The 17,968-nt window shown below is 38.8% G+C and overlaps 1 protein-coding gene across 1 annotated transcript in view; it reads left to right on the plus strand.

Moving 5' to 3' along the window:
• Abca13 (ATP binding cassette subfamily A member 13) overlaps nt 1-17,968 on the plus strand; it is a 421,036-nt gene that overhangs the window by 229,026 nt on the left and 174,042 nt on the right. The window contains 1 exon segment of the mRNA XM_051200607.1: nt 14,876-14,981. Within this exon segment, the coding sequence (XP_051056564.1) occupies nt 14,876-14,981 (106 nt within the window).

Raw genomic sequence — 17,968 nt, forward strand, 5'->3', positions numbered from 1 at the left:
AGCCTGAAAGTCTGGACTCCCCACCATCATTCAGTGTTTCCTCTTGTCCCTCACTGCACACTGTCTTTTCTTTGTGATTCCTGCCTTGGTAAATTCTGTGTTTCCTCTGTGGCTTGCCCAAATAATCTGCAGTTTCAATACAAACATGGTGATTTTCCCGAGTATTTGCCACCTGTAATTACTTGAACCCACAGATATAGAACCTGTAACTGTACATGCTTCGGAAGACATGCTTACATTCTGAGACAGTTACAGTAGAGAAACCATCAGCTTCATGTCAGACAGTTCTGTTTTGAAATATTTATTTCATGTTTTGCGTATGTGAGTGTACCTAAAGGCATCTATGTGAACCATATTTATACACAAACTCTCAAAGGTAAGAATAGCATGTCAGATCCCTTGGACTGGGAGTTAAAAACAGTTGCAAACTATCATGAGAAGCTGGGAACTAAACATGGGTCCTCTGGAAGAGCTATAAGTGCTCTTATGCATAGAGCTATTACTCCAAACCCCTGCAGAGAGTTCTAAGTTTACCTATTTATCCCTCTGAGCTCCAGGACATTGGGTCAATCATTCAGGGTTGGTAAGCCTCAGATTTTATTTTTGATTGTTTAAGATGGAAAAATGTAAACCTCACCGGGATTCCATCATACCCTAATGACTATCATTCAAACAGAAATTGATGAAGATGATGTGGAGAAGGGAACATTTTTATACTGTTGATAAGAAAGCAAATTAGTGTGATCACTATAGAAATTCCTGTGAAGATTTGTTCATATAATTACCATGTGAGTCATCCACACCACTCCTGAGTATATACCTGAGAGAATCTAAGTCAGCCTCTCAGAGAGATCCTTGCATATCCATGCTTACCAAAGCACTGTCCATGGAGCCAAATTAAGGAAATAGTCTAGTTGTCCATCTGTTGATGGATGGCTTAAAAGATCTGGCATGTGTACATGCTCTAGTTTCATTCAAATGATGAAATTATGTCACTTGTAGGAAAAGTTAGAGATTATCTCATGCTAAGTAAAACAAGCTATACCAAATAAGAAAATCTCACATTTCCTCTTATATTCAGAATCCAGACTTCAGAAAAAGACTTGAAAGGAGAAGGGGGATTCTTTGAGAGGAGGAGGGTCACCAAGGAAGGGAGGGTGGAAGAGGGTCATGCAGAATAAATCCAAGTATGCAAAATATTTGAATGAAGATGTCATAAATGAATATATGCTAATAAAAACTAAATCAATGAACAAACAAACACACATACAAGAACCATAAAAAGTTTCATTGACATTCTGACCATGAAAAGTAATGGGTACATGACTTGGACAAACTAGTCAAAATGATAATGCTTCCTGTTATCTGTAGCAAACTGTCACCTTTTAGAATAACAGCAGAATTAAATCATACCCATGCCTGAAATTTCACCTCTTCAGGGACTTTCAATAGGTTAACAGTCTTCACTGTGCCCAAATAGAAAACCAGGATATGTCTGAGCCTCCTTTTTCTCCTATTGTGTGAGTCATAATTAGTCAGCTGTCCTCCCTGAATGAAGGTTAACAGGCCTGTGGCTCATTGAACTACATATTCAAATGTGACTGAGATACCAATTGTCACCACTACTGAAGTTTGGAAAACAAGTCCAAATATTGGACAGGTCAGTTTTCCTCTGTAAGTAAATGCTGCCACCTTTATCAGTTGCCTTACTTTCTGGGTCTTTGGAGTTAGAAGGAGGAGCTATTCTTAGTCTCTGTATGTGTTTTCTGAGTGACTTGCTGCTCTACCTTGTCCTGAGAAACTGAACTTGTTCATAAGCTCAGCAAGTGCTCACTCTAGGGGACGTGACCTTGTGCATGTCGGGACAGGAAACAAGTTGACTTTGTGTATGTTGGGGGTGGAGACAAGTGCTTTTTTTTGATAAAGAATATATAGCATTGAGGTAACACATTCATCTTAATACTTAGATACTTATCTACAATTAACACATATTTGTCAGAAAGAGTAGGCATCCCTTTTATGTAGTTAGCATTCTACTTACTCAAAAAAAAAAAAAAAAAAAAAAAAAAAAAGAGATTTCAGGAATATTGATCAGAAGAGTGAAACTTTTGGGGATGCTTGTCTTTGATGTTTTATGAGTTCAAGTACTTTAACATAGTGAGGCAGGTCTTAATCTTCTGGGTGGATGCTTCCTTGGCATTGAGATGCTTGGTTAACTGCTGTGGTTTATGTAATCTATCAAAGTTATTGCAAGAAGAGGCTGAAGAAAGGTTGATAGGTATAATTTTCACTGAAAGGCTTGTTTATTAGTAAGGTAATTCATGCTCTCCTTAGTACATATGCTCCTCCTTCCCTCTTTTATGCCTGCCTCTCAGATCTGGTTAGGTTTTCAGTCACACAAGAAATTAAAGTGAAGAGTCTCCAGAGGCGAGGAGAGCCAGCCCTGCTGGCTGCATGCTTGCTTTATTTTTGTTATTCATGAAAGCAGAATTTTCTTGAGACATTTTCTCTTTTTTATAAGATTTACTTTAGGGAAAAGTAAGTTAATTAGAAAAATCCCCATGGTATGCTACAGAATAATGATGTTGGTTGAAGCCAGTGTGGACATAAATATTGGTCAAAATTATATTATTTCATCATCATTATCATCAGCAGCAGCATCATTATTGTTGTTATATTTGGAGCTCCATGCTTCTGGAAGATTCTACATAGAAGTCAGAATTGAGTTCAGTGTCTTCTTTCCCACACCTCTAGGGTAATTATGGTGCACATGGGAGAATCCATTATGTATAGGGCCTGCTAGGGTACCCTTGATGTTGTTTGTATTGATTATGAGGACTGAATGATAGGAAGGGTAGAGAAGGAAGGCTCCAGGTGCTAGTCCTGGACATAGAGCAGTTGAACAAGAGGCCTGCTCCCATATCATCACTTACTCATGTTCTCACATAAAACAACAGCTCCAGGCACAACCCTTGATGAGAAACTGGAAACTGCAGGAAGAATGACAATATGAAATTCAACGGGAAGAAGTTGCATGCATAGGGTGTCATTTCACAATTAATACCAACCCATCTTTTATTTAAAAGAGATCTTTTTCACTCACATCATGAGTCATGATTATGGTTTCCCTTCCCTCTACTCCTCCCAGTTCCAGATCCACCTCCTTTCTGTCTCTCATTAGAAAAGAAAAAGACAAAAAGGGATGCTAATAAAGCTCATACATCAGAATAGGATGACACAGATGGAAAGAAAAGAGCACATGAAAAGGCCTGAGAGACAGACATACATGTAGGGACCCTCTTATTTGCCACTCAGGAATCCCATAAAAGCACTAAACTGGATGCCATGATATACACTTAAAAGACCTATAAGGTAAAAAGAAAGAGAAAAAATGAAATAAAAATGGAATATAAGATAAAATTTTTAAATAGGGAAAGCCCTGGTATGACAGTATAAGTAAGGAGCGTCTAAAGATGTTGTTGAGTTCATTTTTTGTTGGCCATCCACAGCTGGGGTTGTAGCCTACACTTAAGAGTAGTTTTTTTTTTCCCCCAGTAAGACTCCCTTGGAGAAATATGAACTTCCATTTCTAAGTATTTTTCAATTAGAGAAACTTCTCCGTCAGTCAGTGATGAGCTCTAAGCCCCCATCTGGTATAGAGCCATGCAGGCCCTGCTTCCTCAGTCTCTTGAGTTCATAGGTAAGTTGATCCTGTTGATTCAGAGGGTCTTGTTTTCATGGTGTCCTCCACCCCCTTTGGTTTTATTTTTTATTTTTTTATTTTTTTACAATGTTTCCTTTTCCTCTGAGTCCTGAAGGGAGATTTGATAGAGACATCCTATTTAGTGCTCAGTGTTCCAAGTTCCAATATACTCTCTGTATATTGTCTGTGGATCTCTTTTGTTTCCATTGCTCCAGGAATCTTCTCTGATAATGGCTAAGCAAGGTACGATCTATGAGTATAGCAGAATATCAGTAGGAGTCATTTTTGTTTCTTTTTTTCTTTCTTTTTTAATTTTTTTTTTAAAAGAACAGCAGTATTTGATTTTACCCTAGGTCCCTGGGCTATCCAAGTCTCAGGTTTTTGGTCACCTAAGCAGTTTTGGGTATGGTTTCCATCTAGTGGAGTGGGCTTCAAGTCGAATAGGTATTTGTTGGTTACTCCTATAAGCTTTGTGCACCATTAAACTATCATATCTTGCACGATTGTAGATCAAAGGGTTTATAGCTGAGATGGTGTTTACATTTTTCCTTTAGAGGCATGTAGAATATATTCCTGTACCAAGAATACTAGCCCATAGGGGTCAAGACTGTACTTCTCCATGTTCTGTGAGTTATGTAGGTGTTGTCTTTGGCAATGGAGAGCAACATATAGTCTTGGCAACAGCCTGTGTTGTTTGGGGACACCCATGATACCCCTTTGATCAACAACTCAATTATATGTAACCCAAACTCCACAATGGAAACTTCATTTGGTGACAGATGTACAGTTGAGGCTCTGGCTTCCCTATTACTTGGTGATTTAATTTATATCATTTTCATATATTATTATATGAAATATTCATATATATTATTTAGGAAGCTTCCTTTGTATTAGGCTCTTTTTTTGGTTGGGAGATGTTTAATGACTGTTTCTATTTCCTTAGGGGTTATAGGTCTATTTAAATTGTTTATCTGTTCTTGATATAATTTTGGTATGTGGAACCTATCCAGAAAACTGTTCATTTCTTTTAAATTTTTTCCAATTTTGTGAAATACAATTTTTGAAGCATGATCTGATGATTCTCTGGATTTCCTCAGTGTCTGTTGTTATGTCCCTCATTTCATTTCTGATTTTGTTAATTTGGATATTCTCTATCTGCCTTTTGGTTAGTTTGGATAAGGGTTTGTCTATCTTGTTGATTTTCTCAAAGAATCAACTCTTTGTTTCATTGATTCTTTGTATTGTTATCCAGCATAGAACGTATTCAATTTCTTTCTTGATGATCTATTTTTATTCAGTAGTGAGTTGTTTGGTTTTCATGAGTTTGTTAGCTTTCTTTTGTTTCCATTGCTTCAGGAAGCTTCTCTGATAATGGCTAAGCAAGGCACTGATCTGTGAGTATAGCAGAATATCAGTAGGAGTTATTTTTGTTTCTTTTTTTGTTTCTTTCTTTTTGATGGTCATATTGGATACAGGGTATTATTTCAATTTTCTTATTTGATGAGACTTAAAAGTTCCACGAGATACTGAGAAGATGGTATATTCTTTTGTGGTTAGGTGAAATGTTCTGAAAATATCTGTTATGTCCATTTGGTTTTTAACATAAGTTAGCTCTAGTATTTATCCATTTAGTTTTTGTCTAGATGACTGTCTATTGGCAACAGTGAGGTACTGAATTAAGTCTTCTGCTATCCGTGTGTATATATGTGTATATAAGATTTAAGCTTAGTGGTGTCTCTTTTATGAACTTGGGTTCCCTTGTGTTTGGGGCATAACTTGGTATGCCAGACTTTGTCAACTCTCCAAGGAAGGGTTTATTCCCTCTGAAGAGTGGGTGAGAGTGGGAAGGGTGGGAGGTGGGGGGACAGGAGAAGGGGAGGAGGGAGAACTGGGGTTGGTATGTAAAATGAAAAATAATTTTTTAAATAAAAAATTCCAATGTCTTCTTGGTGGATTTTTCTTTCCTATCCAAGGAAGTGTCCTTCCCTATTCCTTCTTAATAGTTTTGGCTTGAAGTCTGTTTTGAGACATATTAAAATGGCAACATCAACTTGCTTCTTAAGTTCATTTGCTTGGAATATCTTTTCCATTCTTTCACTCTGAGGTGATGCCTATCCTTTATGTTGTGGTGTGTCCCTGAGGTGATGTCTGTCCTTTATGTTGAGGTGTGTTTCTTGGATGCAGCAGAAGGATGGATCCTGTTTTTTGTATCCATTCTGATTAAACTATATCTTGTTTTTTGATGAGATGAGACCATTAATATTGAGATTTATCAGTGATCAGTATCTTTTGATTCCTGATATTGTCTTGTCTTTATTGGGTATGTGCTGAGTTCTTTGGTTGTAGCTGCCCTCTTTATATTCAAGGCAAGTGTGGGGGCTATGAGGTCCCTGGTAGAGAGTGCTTCTCTGGGCTTGTAAGTGATACAAAAGAATGGATGAAATGCTGTGAGAGGCCTCAGGAAAGAGTTTTGGGACTGGGGTCTAAACCAAGATTGGAGTCCCCAGGAAATAGTTTTAGGTCAAAAGAGGAGCCCAGGCAGGCAGTCGATTACAGGAATAAATAGTAACTTTGGATAGGTTAGAAAGCCAGGAGAAACAGTAGGATAGTCTAGTTTGGCCACTGGGGGATTCTGGTGGAAAGTGTTCTTATGGATTGGTGGCTGGCATAAAGGAATTGGAGTGGGTTAGAAGGGAAGATACAGAGGCTCAGTGGGAGAGAGCTAAGCTGAGTCTGCTCCAAGAGGACTAATTTCCACGGAGTGACCTCCTGTTACATTAGATTCTCCTCTGTAGTATGGCATATACATTCTTTTTATATTTTAAATATCTCTATTGTATTAATATTAATTTTTCTTTTTCCTAAACTTGTATTTGTGCTTTACGTATATGTGTTTCTATACTTTTGGAAATTTCTCAATCCTCTTTCTCTTTGGCCCTTTTCTTTCTTTAAAATATGTTTATATTTTTGTATATATAATAAAAATTCAAACTATCAATTTATTGATTATATAGAACATTGGCCCCACCACCTTCAAAATATAAGATTCTTTTATTTCAACTACCTTCTTAAAGGGTGTGACTCATGTTTGTTTATTATTTTGTTGTTGTCTAGATTGATCCCCTTCCTTTAGCCATCTTCTTATATTTTTGTTTGTGAGCCTAGCCTTTAATAGCTGAGCCATCTCTCCAGCCCTCCTTTATCCATCTTAACAATAACTACAAGATGTAATAGACCAATTGCTAATTGTTCTGGAGATGCTGCATATATTTGTTCAACTGCTGGAAGTGATTTCCTCCTTCCTCGTTTTGTCTGTGCTTTCCACATCATAGGTGCTGAATAAGTATTGATTTATTAAATCTTAAGTATTCCTTTTTCATTTTCTCATATAAGAATACTTGATTTTAAAAAAGGTTACTTTTCTTAAGGGAAAGCACAGACACAGGTTAAAATAACATACAATGCATATGAGACTTAATGAAACACAATGTAGCACTATTTGGATTGGTTTGAGAAAGCTATCTTAAATTACAAAGAGATTAAGTTCCTTTAAAGACTTTCCTTTTGTTTGGTGTAGTCTGTCAATGTCTCTTTACAGGAGCATTGACTGCCTTCTACTCTGGCTATTGACTCCCTAGTCCGGCAGCTCCTCTGCGTGCTTTCTCTTTGTTTATCTGCATTTTGCCTGATGACTTTCTTGGAGTTGAGAAAACCTGCTAAGTAGCTTTCATGACTCTGTGTAGCTAGAAAGCAGATTTTGCCTTAAAGTTACAACACATTTTTTTTTTAAAAGTATGATCTATATATCCTTAAGCCGTGAAGTTGACATTCGAAATTGGATTGCTCCTTAGCTTGGTTAATAAGCAGTTAACTCAGTAGAGAAAGACACATGATTCCCAGCCTGACATCTGGAGTGTTACCCAGGACTCACACGGTGTAAAGATATTACTCCAGCAAATGCCCCCTTACCTCAACACACACTTTATGTCACACGTACACACAAACGCATATATGCACAAACACACTACAGTGAATAAATAAAATACATGTTTTCTACTGATGCTGACAAAATACGGAAGATGCTGACAAAGAACAGGTTTATCTTGTGTAGGATTGAGAACCAAGGACCAAGGATAGCGGGAGAGCTCGGATGCATAGATGAGGTTCATTTTCAGCAACTCTGAAGCCCAGTCACAATTTCTAGTGTAAGGCAAACTGGTGAATTTTACTCTTTTTTTTTTTTTTAATTTTTCTGCTGTATGTTTTTACTTTTGTTCTTTTGAGGTAGGGACTCACATGATAACCAGCCTGGCTAGGACCTTATGATATAGCCCAGGGTGTCCTTTTTGTTCATTTGTATTTAATAATACTGTAAGAATGTAAAGTGGGTATTTCTTGCAGCCTGTCAAGTCCTGGAGAATTGAGTCCCTTTTGTCCCTTTGCTGGTGTGAGCTTGGATTCCTGTGGTGCATGACTCAGTCAACCCCACATGAGGTAGCAGCTCACAGAGGCAGAGCCTGAGGATGTGACAAAAATCAAGTAGGGTTTGATCTGTTTTTAAATTTTCTTTCTTTTGGGAGGTCAGTTTCTGAGAATAAAGAATTCTTATCCAGTTTAGCCACTGCAAAATACTTAACACCCTATCTGTCTGGAAGAACAAAGATACAGTCCAGAACGCTGGGGATATGGTTCAGTCAGTAAGTGTGTTTGCTCTATAGGTGTGGGAATCCAAGTCTGCATACCCAGCACCCATGTAAAGAGCTGGTTATGGCTACAAGTGCCTCTGACTCCAGCTTTGGGGACAAGGGACAAGGGACAAGGACGTCACAAGAGTTTCCTGGCCAGCCACTTTAGACAAATTATAAGTCTCTGGTTTAATAAGGACACAGTTTCAAGGCCATAACATGTCAATAAACTTAAAAGTCCTGTTTTGGGCTCTGCTTGTCCATGCATGGACATTCTTACTATATACTTATGAACATGCACTCCAGCCCACAAAACACATGCTATTTACAATGACAATAGCAATAGCAACAATAAATATGCAATCAAGATCACTAGCTGTAGTCCTCTGGATGACTCGTTAGTCATTAGTTATCACCAGCAGGAATTTCTTTTATTTTTGACTTTCACATTCTCAGGACTTCATGTGGTACAGTGACCTCACCATGGGTTTGCCCCATCTCCTTGTGAGTTGATTAGGCTATTCTTTTGGGTTATTTTTTTTGGGGGGGTGTTGATGTCTGTTTGGTCCTTATTGCTTGATAGAACTGATCTGGCCTATTCCAGTGAGAAGAAATTTGATCACCCAGGTGAAGAAGAGCATTTTGTAGGCTTTCATTAAAAAGTGAATTTCTTCCTTATTTTTTTTGAGAACATACTTTAGGACTCTCTGACTTCTATTTTCCTCTGCCATCGTTTTTTGGCATGTCTCAAGTTTCCCCATCTGAATTAACATTAGTAGACAGCTTGCCCTGGGTTATCTTCCTAATTCTGTCACTTTTACATGCTCAGAAAAAAATGGTCTCTTTGATTCAGTTCCTTCTTTAGATCAGTGGTGACTCATGGATTCTTCTCCATTCATCCTTTCCTATTCATTCATTTCTTCAATTTATTACTTTGATGTTCAAATCATATCAGCCTTGGCAGTGGAAAGTCTTTCATATTGGTTTCTGTATCTTCTAACAGTCCTTCTTTGAACATATTTTACTATCTGGCAAGGAGAGCTCCCTCCATCACACTATGGTGACCTAGCAGGCCTCTAGAACCAGCTTATTTCCCCAAAGTCCTGTTTTCTCCATCTACTGATAGGGAAGAAGTTGGTGGCTTTATTTTTGTCTTGAACAAAATATGCTATCCCTGAGGCTTCTCCTTCTACGTAAACATTGAGAATTAAGAGCTCAGTTCCATTTGATTATAAGCATTCATTCATATTTCCTTTGTGATTGTTTGTTCCTGTCTTGTCTGACAGTGAGAAACTTGATTCCTGTCTGTCATGTTTTCCTACTTCCCCTGACCTCCAGGTCACTTCCACAGTGTCTTCCTGGGTGATCCTGCTCCACATCCACTTCCGTTTATACTGATCCCAACATTAACATGTTTCCTCCATCAATAGAAGAAAGAGAGGAAGGCAGAGAAGAGAACAGGTTTTAGATTCTTGAAAATGTGTCCTTGCTCTCCCCGTCTCCCTCCTCCCTCCTTTCACTTGTTTTATGTCACCAACATACAGCATATTTACTATTCTGCTTCAGTTTACTATATTGCTTCAGTTTTGTTTTTTTTTATTTCAAACTCCCAGCATCAAGCACGCCTGGCTCTTGGCTGTGTTTTAAATATTATGGCTTCAGTCCATCATGTTGAAGCCCTGGGGCCCGTCCTTGATATTTTCTGTTTATAAGGGGCCATTTCGGGGTGCCACAGACCTGAGTCTGACCTAGAGTGAACTTCTTTGTACCTTATCTAACTTATCACACCTTCCCTGCCCTGTACAGACAATCAGAGAGAGGCACTAGACTGCCCACCATCAGGAATTACAGTTTAAGTGGGCTGGATGATGGAATGCTCTACTCTGTCCCCTGTCTTCTACTATCTCCAGGATATCTAAGGATGTCACCAATCAACAATCTTGCTTCTAAGGTGTTCTGATGATGTGATAGATGAATAATGAGCCACTCCCCCCAAATGTTCATGTTCTAATTTCTGAACCCTGTAAATGTGCCCTGTGAGGAGGGTGAGAAGGTGTAACTGCATTTTCTGGGTGGACCTGAAGTAAGAAGATAGGTCTGTATTAGATGGGTTATGAAACGTTCAGCTGGGAAACACTGACCCCATGGTATAGTGATGGCCAGAAGAACATGAAGCCCAGGGAATATGTTCTTCCTTGATTGAGGTTCAGAAAGTCTGGTTTTAACGCTACAACCTGCAAAATCATCAGGTAACAGATGTCCTGTTCTAGGCTTTCACGCCCATGTTTGATATGATACGAAAGTTATCCCCAAGCAGTGGTGCTCCTGAGTGATGGCAGAGTGGTGGTGTCCTGTGCAGCTTACTGTGTGGTATAGCACAGGCCAACTTTGGCCAGAGCCCTGCATCTTGGGAAAATTCCCAGTAACTCTTGTGTCTTATTATCTTTAAACAGTGCCATCTTTTGTTTGTAAATGGCAAAAAGTAAAGCAAAAAAATGTCATTTAGGAGAAACTGAAAGCAAAATACAGAGCACATTGTATTTTAGTTGAAACCTGGCAGTTCCATCTCTGCCACTGTCATCATTCAGCCCAACACTGCTGTCACGAGAAGTCAGGTCAGCCTCATTAGCTTCTCCAGCACCTAAGCCAAAGGCAGGGTGTGCTGACCATGTCTGTGGCATAGTCCATCACACTGACACTTTGAGAGTGGATTGTGCCTGGGGTCGGAGTCTATTTGCCAGTACCCTTTAAACAAATAGTGCAGAAGATGAACCACTGCCCTCCAGCCCAAGGGATTGATAACACTATCAGTGCTCAGATGACACTGGCCCATGGTAACAGTCTTACACCATGAGGCTTCTTTTAATTCAGGAGACATAAGCTCCCAGTGAAAAGTCTCCAAACTATTGAATTTATTACATGCGCGCGCGCGCGCACACACACACACACACACACACACACACACACACACACACACGAACAGAAAAATCTCCAGGTATTGCACTTAAAGCTATACTACTTTTGCTCATTTTTTTCTTGTTAGTTTGTATCTTTGAGATGTAACCCCACCATTGCATATTCCATATACGCTTATTTTGTTTGAATCAAAGTAGGAATAGTGTGAGCACTTGTCAAGATTTGATTACTTGAGATGCCTGATGTTATCCCAGTGAGATGCAAACTATTAGATGAGGTTGGAGATGATTATCTAATGCTTTTATATAAAGATTGAGAAGTATGAGCAATATTCAGCCCATTGGAGCTGTTCTCTGACCCATTTTCATCTACAAGTGTTAGAAAAATATCAAAAGAAGGGGATGAGGTACTTACATGTGATGCCACCCCAAGAAAAATGCTTCTTAGACTAGAATATATACCTGGAACATTATATGCATGGCTCTCTCAGGTGATGCCCTAAGTGGGGTTCATGTCTTCTTTATATCCTCTCTGTAGGGGTGTTTGTCATATAATGTCTTTTTAACGTTACCTATAATGAGAACTTCTACAGTAGTTTGTGTGTTTTCACACAAAGTTTATTATCTTTTCTAGAAACCACATGTCAAATGATAAGGAATACTTTGAACTGAAAATGGGGACTTACAGTTCCAGGACCAAGTGCTGAATGTTGGAAACCTTCCTTTATTCTTTGTTTCATTAAAATATGACCCTTTCTGTCCTGGGGGATGTCTGGGCTCCATGAGACTGCTCCAAATGGGAGGCTTTGCAACAGCAGACTGACTGCTTCCATTTAGCATGGGACTTACAGAGCCAAGCTACAAAGGCACGTCCACACTTGGTGCCCAGACCTTGGCCTCCAGCAGTTAGTTTCAAGTTGGTTTTGAAAAAATGTGCCCCTTTTGTTCTGTCCCTAGAGTGCCTTTAACTTTTGACTAACCTCTGGTCAGTGTGCCTGCAGCTAAGGAGAGCCAACACTAGATGGGAGTCTTCACATCCTTATGATCTTGGATTTGCTGCTTGCCTCTCATAGGTCAAGAGCTGGAAAAACTCCCCATAGACCATACCCAGATGTGGGCAGTATGGTGATTGTTCTTTTAGCAAGCCTTACTGCTTTTTGAGAACACTGTCTCATGTCCTTAATCTGCGGCTTTTTCCAATATGTATGTACAACACACATGCATGCATGCATGGCATTTCCAGACTTAGACACATATATACCCTTCTGTTGTAGGCTTTTTATAGGGACAGGAAGAGATGGGAAGTTTAAAAAGGAGGCATGAAGATGATAAAACGCACCTATTGTAATAAAACATGCTTTATGATATGGTTACAAGTGACCATCAAATACAATTTTCTTTTAGAATAAAACTCTAACACAAGGCCTCATTCAATGAGTAATTCTCAGCTTATACTCTTGTTTCTAATTTCATTCTCTGTGGATTTGCTGGGTGAATAATTACTGCACTAACCCCCAAGCTGTCATCTGCAGTGGGGATAGCTGTACTAATCTTATTGGATTGATTTGAGGATTACATGATGAAGCATATCGTGTGTGGTAGATGTCCTCTGGCAAGTCTAGGTGAGACACTGTGAGCTTATTACATGCCAGGCCTGGTTCCCATCAGTCTCTCTTAAAATATATTTACTGCTCCCAGTGGTCATAGAACATGTGTCTTATTGTTATTATGCCCACCAAGAAGCCAAGTCACAGAGTGATGAAATAATGTGCATGATTGGCATGTCTACATTACTGCCGACGTTGTGTTTATTTTTAGTGGAGTGAGCATTACAACTTTTCATGGAGATCTTGCTGAGCAACAACGAAGGTGTTACCTTTCAAATGACAGACTTACCTAAGATCTAATGAAACCTCCTGACCTTGACTGGTGTTGAGGGTACAGCTTTTACTCAGTGGGGTTCTGTCTGAACTAATTAACCACATGAAGAGAAAGTCTATACCTCTCTCTGCGGGCTCACTCCCTCGCTGCTTCTGTCTCTGGGGCCCTCTCCATGTGTCATCCCCTGTGGAAAGGGTCATGTCAGGAACACTTCAACAGATTCATGATTCTACTTATATAAAGAACTCAGACTCATGATGCTGCGTATAGAAGTCAGAAGTTCAGGGAGAGAGTGCACATGCTGAGTATGAGCTAGATGTTGGACAGGCAGCAAGACTAAGAGCTGAGCACAGGGGCCAGGGCCAGGGACCTGGATCTCTGTGGATAATTTTGTGGTTGACATGTGCACAGATAGGAGGGATGGAAGTGTGTATATAGACTTCACCAGGATTACAGTTACAGTGTACCTTGCCTCTCCTACCAGTGAACTTTGGCTACAGATACTGTATGCCTCCCTGTAGCATTTACGTAAAGTGTTCAGCATTAATAAAATCTTAGGAGTCAGCAATTGAGATTAAAAACCTGATTAAACCAAGGAACAACTTCCCAGGTCTAAAGTCCTGGAAATCGCCTAAGTCCCTCCTTCCTTTCTGTCTCTATCTGACTTCCTCAATCCCCCAACATCTCTATGGTTAATTCCCCCTGCACTCCCTACCTCATCTTCCTTGATTTCAGGTGGCTTTATTGGCACAGTGGTGTGACAGTTTGAACAATTCTGCAACACTCCTGGATCTGCACAAAACCTCTGCAGGCAGCATCTACCAAACATGAGCTGAAGTGGTATTCTCTGGTTTCACAGATAAGGCTTTCTTGTAGCCTTGGCAGTGAGCCCTGTGCCCATGGTCACAGAGGTGGCCTAGCACTGCCAGTGCCCTCTTCCATAGAGTTGCACTGCTACATGGCTGTGTATTTTTGACTTCTGTGTGGGGATAAAGCATCCTTCTTCATATATGTTGGAGATCATTAGTTAGGCTCTTCCTAATGCAGTCAAAGGCTTCATTGTCCCTTGCCTACCACAGTCCCCTTTTTGACTCATACTCATGTCCCATCATCGTATTTTTATTGAATTGAGACTCATCTCAGGGTTTAAACACAAGTTTAGACTTTATGCAAGTCTAACTAAATAGTGTACCAGTAAGTCAAAACTTAACTGCCTTAGTGACATGCTATATCATAACTCCTCGGGTGGGGCTGCACACACTTTCAGTTGTTTCTATAGATGAGTTTGCGACCACCCTAAATGAACCACAATATTTAAATGTGTGACTCCTAAGCTTGAGGTTGCTAAGTTGCTGGCATAGTGAGTTGCAAACTCAAGTTGACTTGAACACAGCTGCTGTTTCCTGTCCTTTCCTATCCAGTTGTGTGGTAGAGTTGACGAGACTTGCTTACCTTAGTAGCTGCTGTGGTTTCATGATCTCATCTCAGAGTTGTATCCTATGGTAGGCCTACCAATATGGAGTCCCATCCTGCCTTAGAGTTATACTAATTAAATGAATGAGCAATGAAGCAGGGTGTGTTTGATCTGTGTTGTTGACCTAATGGGTGAATGAAGCAAAAGAAGTAGAACTATGTGTAACTTGTGAAGAAATGTAAAATATACGCATATTCTTTATTTTAATTTTCAAAAGGTGTTTTTGATGCTTTTGCAAGATACCAACAAAAAGTCTCACATCACTCCAGAAACCAAATTAGAAGCTCAGAATGAAATACCTGCTGGATCCTCTTCTCAACAATGTAAGTAGCATGGGCTTTCATAGTTCTGTTCAAGGCAAAAGGCTACCAATCTCATTTAACATCTGGTTTTAAAAGCAAAATAGCAAGAGCCTGGAGAGAGGACAGAAGAGGGTGGTCATGGGCCTGAGAAAATTTACATCAGAGTGGGACAGCTTAGATTTTGCAAAGGGACAAGATTATCTTTCCCGAACAACATGACTTATTTTTCAGAAATTTCTTAGTATATGCAATTAGCGCAATGAATCTTGCTTATTTAGGTTTGCCATCATCATACACAGACCGATGCTACTTATATCTATGGCATGTTTATGTTTAGCCATGTGCTACTAATAATGGGTTTGTGTGGCTTAAGAGAGCACCAAAGATGAGCCCGTGTCCCAGACTTTGCATGCAGCCTTCTCTGGGCAGATATCAGCAGCTGGACAGAATCTAGGCTTGGTTTCCACAGTACAGAGGTGTGGCTATGGTTCTGATTCAGTCTACTTCTTGTCACATGTTAGTAACAACTCCTCAATACACACGTAGAACCTGTCTCTAGAGAGATAGATGGTAACACCTCTTCTTCAGAAACTTCAGACTTTAGGGACACAGACAAACCCTCTGCAGCCCACCACCATGGATAGATCACTAGAGTTAAATATGATGTGATGTTTAATAATGTGTTCTCTGCAGCACTGTATGGATGTTGCAAATGTCTCATTTCCTCTCTTCTTGTTATTATCAGGTATAAGACACATACATTGATTGTCAGAATTGATGTCTAGTTGGTTTCTAGCTAAGATCTCAATTTATATTTTCCTAATGATTATGATAAATGTTTATACTATTATAACATATTATTGAGACACAATTCTTATTACCCACATTTTACCCATTTAAAATACACAATTTAATGTTTTTTGTTCATGTGTATCTATTACTATACTCAATCTTAGACTGTTTTTATTATTAATATTTCAAAAAGAAAATTATGTCACTTACCCATCACTTTGCATGATTCCAATCCCTCTAGCCTTAAAAAATCTCAAGCATACATCTTGTCTCTCCAGATTAGCCTGTGTGAACATTTTATGTGGATAAGTGATACAGCTAGTTCCTATGATCACAGGGACTTCTACAAACACAGTTTTCTTTCAGTTACCATTTAAAACCCCATTACATGCATATACCAAATTCTTCTGTGTACTCATCAGTTGAAGAAAACTTGTGTTGTTCCCTCCCCCTTTTTTGCATTAAAATATGCACCTAAAACCAATATTTGGTGAGTATATGTTTTTAAGTAGCTACCTATGAATAGAATTGTTGGATCACATGCTTAACAATTTGTCTACTCCTCATATTTTTACCAACAGCATGAAGGTTCCAATTCCTCCAGTCATCGTTAATACACTGATTAGTAACACTGGGAATTTCTTCATGTGCTTATTGGTCATTTAGTAACCCTTTGGAGAAATGACTGTTGCAATTAACTGCATTAATATTTTATGTATTCCTTGATAATTTCATACATGTGTACAATGCATCTTGGTCATGTCCACCATAAATTTTCTCTGAGTCCAATTAGTATGGACCTTATGCTTATGAGTATGGGGTAGTACACTGAATGTTGGTAAGATAATACTGACCATAACTCTGATGTAAACTTACTCCTTCCAATAGCCATTAATTGCCAAATGGCTTTAGATAGAAGTGAGGCCTTAGGGCTGCTTTCCCAGCCACACCAGAATATCGGTTAGTTACTTCTATAACAGCAACATCACTATTGTACTACTGGACACATCTTTTCTGAGAGGTCAGTATTGTAGTATGCAAGTCCCAGTGCTGGGTAAAATTATTACCTTTTTCTCTACTAGTAACTGCACAGTACCTTCTGGCACTATGATAGTCAGCAGGGAGGGATTTTCCCTGTTTATTCCATTTGATTTCCCTATGTGCTGCAATCAAAGAGTTATCATCATCAATAGGATTTTATCATCTATGCATGCTGGACAACCAAGAACAATGGCAATAGACTGGGCTCTTTTGTAGGAATTCTAGGACCTTCCTGCAAATAATTGAAGAGGGATATCCAGTATTTGGCACTGGGATTTCCATCATTAGATAACCCATGTCTGTTGGGAATGGCATTGCCCATTCATGAAGTGTTGCCGTTTAAACTCCTCCACCCCCTTTTAAATTATCCTTTAAAATTATCTTACAAAATAGTGGGTTTCCATAGGGCTTTTTCATACATCTTAGGTTTGTTTAACTTGCCACTCCTTTTTCAAATTAATTTTCAAGTGGTTTCAAGCTGTTGTTGGCTTGAAAGAGTTCTTCTAATTTTTATGGCTATAATTCATGTGTACTCTGATATATTGTGAGTAGACTCACCTATTAGTGTTTATCATGCCCATTTGTTCCATAGTTTATGTAAATTTTCCTTTTACTTCAATTTTCCTTGATTTACTGGTCTGTCACCGGATTTTCTGTCCATTACTGAAGGTGAGATATTGACATTTCTGTTACTATAGAGTGGTCTATTTTTGTTTCTCTAAGTGTTTGCTTTGTATGTTTAAGTCTGATGCTTGATTCTTACGTGGTTGTAATTGTTAAATCCACTGTGATTAAATTCTTTGTACAAAAATTTCAATATGAAGTCCCTTTTCTCTTTTAGCTGTCTTCTATTCATTATTTTTGGTTTGATATTAATATAGCTATCCCCATTTCCTTTTTTGTTTATTAATGACACTAAATATATTTTTGCATTCATCCACTGTCTGTCTATATATCTTTGTATGCCTAAAATGTATCGTTGAATTCTGTCTTTTAATCATGTTTCTTTAGGTATAAATGTTAATCCATTCATCCTTAAGATAATTTCAATACAGTTGTGCTTATTTAACATTTTGGTTCTTATTTTATGTATCTTAGGACTTGCTAGTCCTCTTTTTGTTCATTACTGACTTGTCTATATTTATTTTTTGTAGTATATTTTTTGTTTTGTTTTA

The sequence above is a fragment of the Phodopus roborovskii genome, unplaced genomic scaffold (genome assembly GCF_943737965.1).
Source record: "Phodopus roborovskii unplaced genomic scaffold, PHOROB, whole genome shotgun sequence".
NCBI lineage: Eukaryota > Metazoa > Chordata > Mammalia > Rodentia > Cricetidae > Phodopus > Phodopus roborovskii.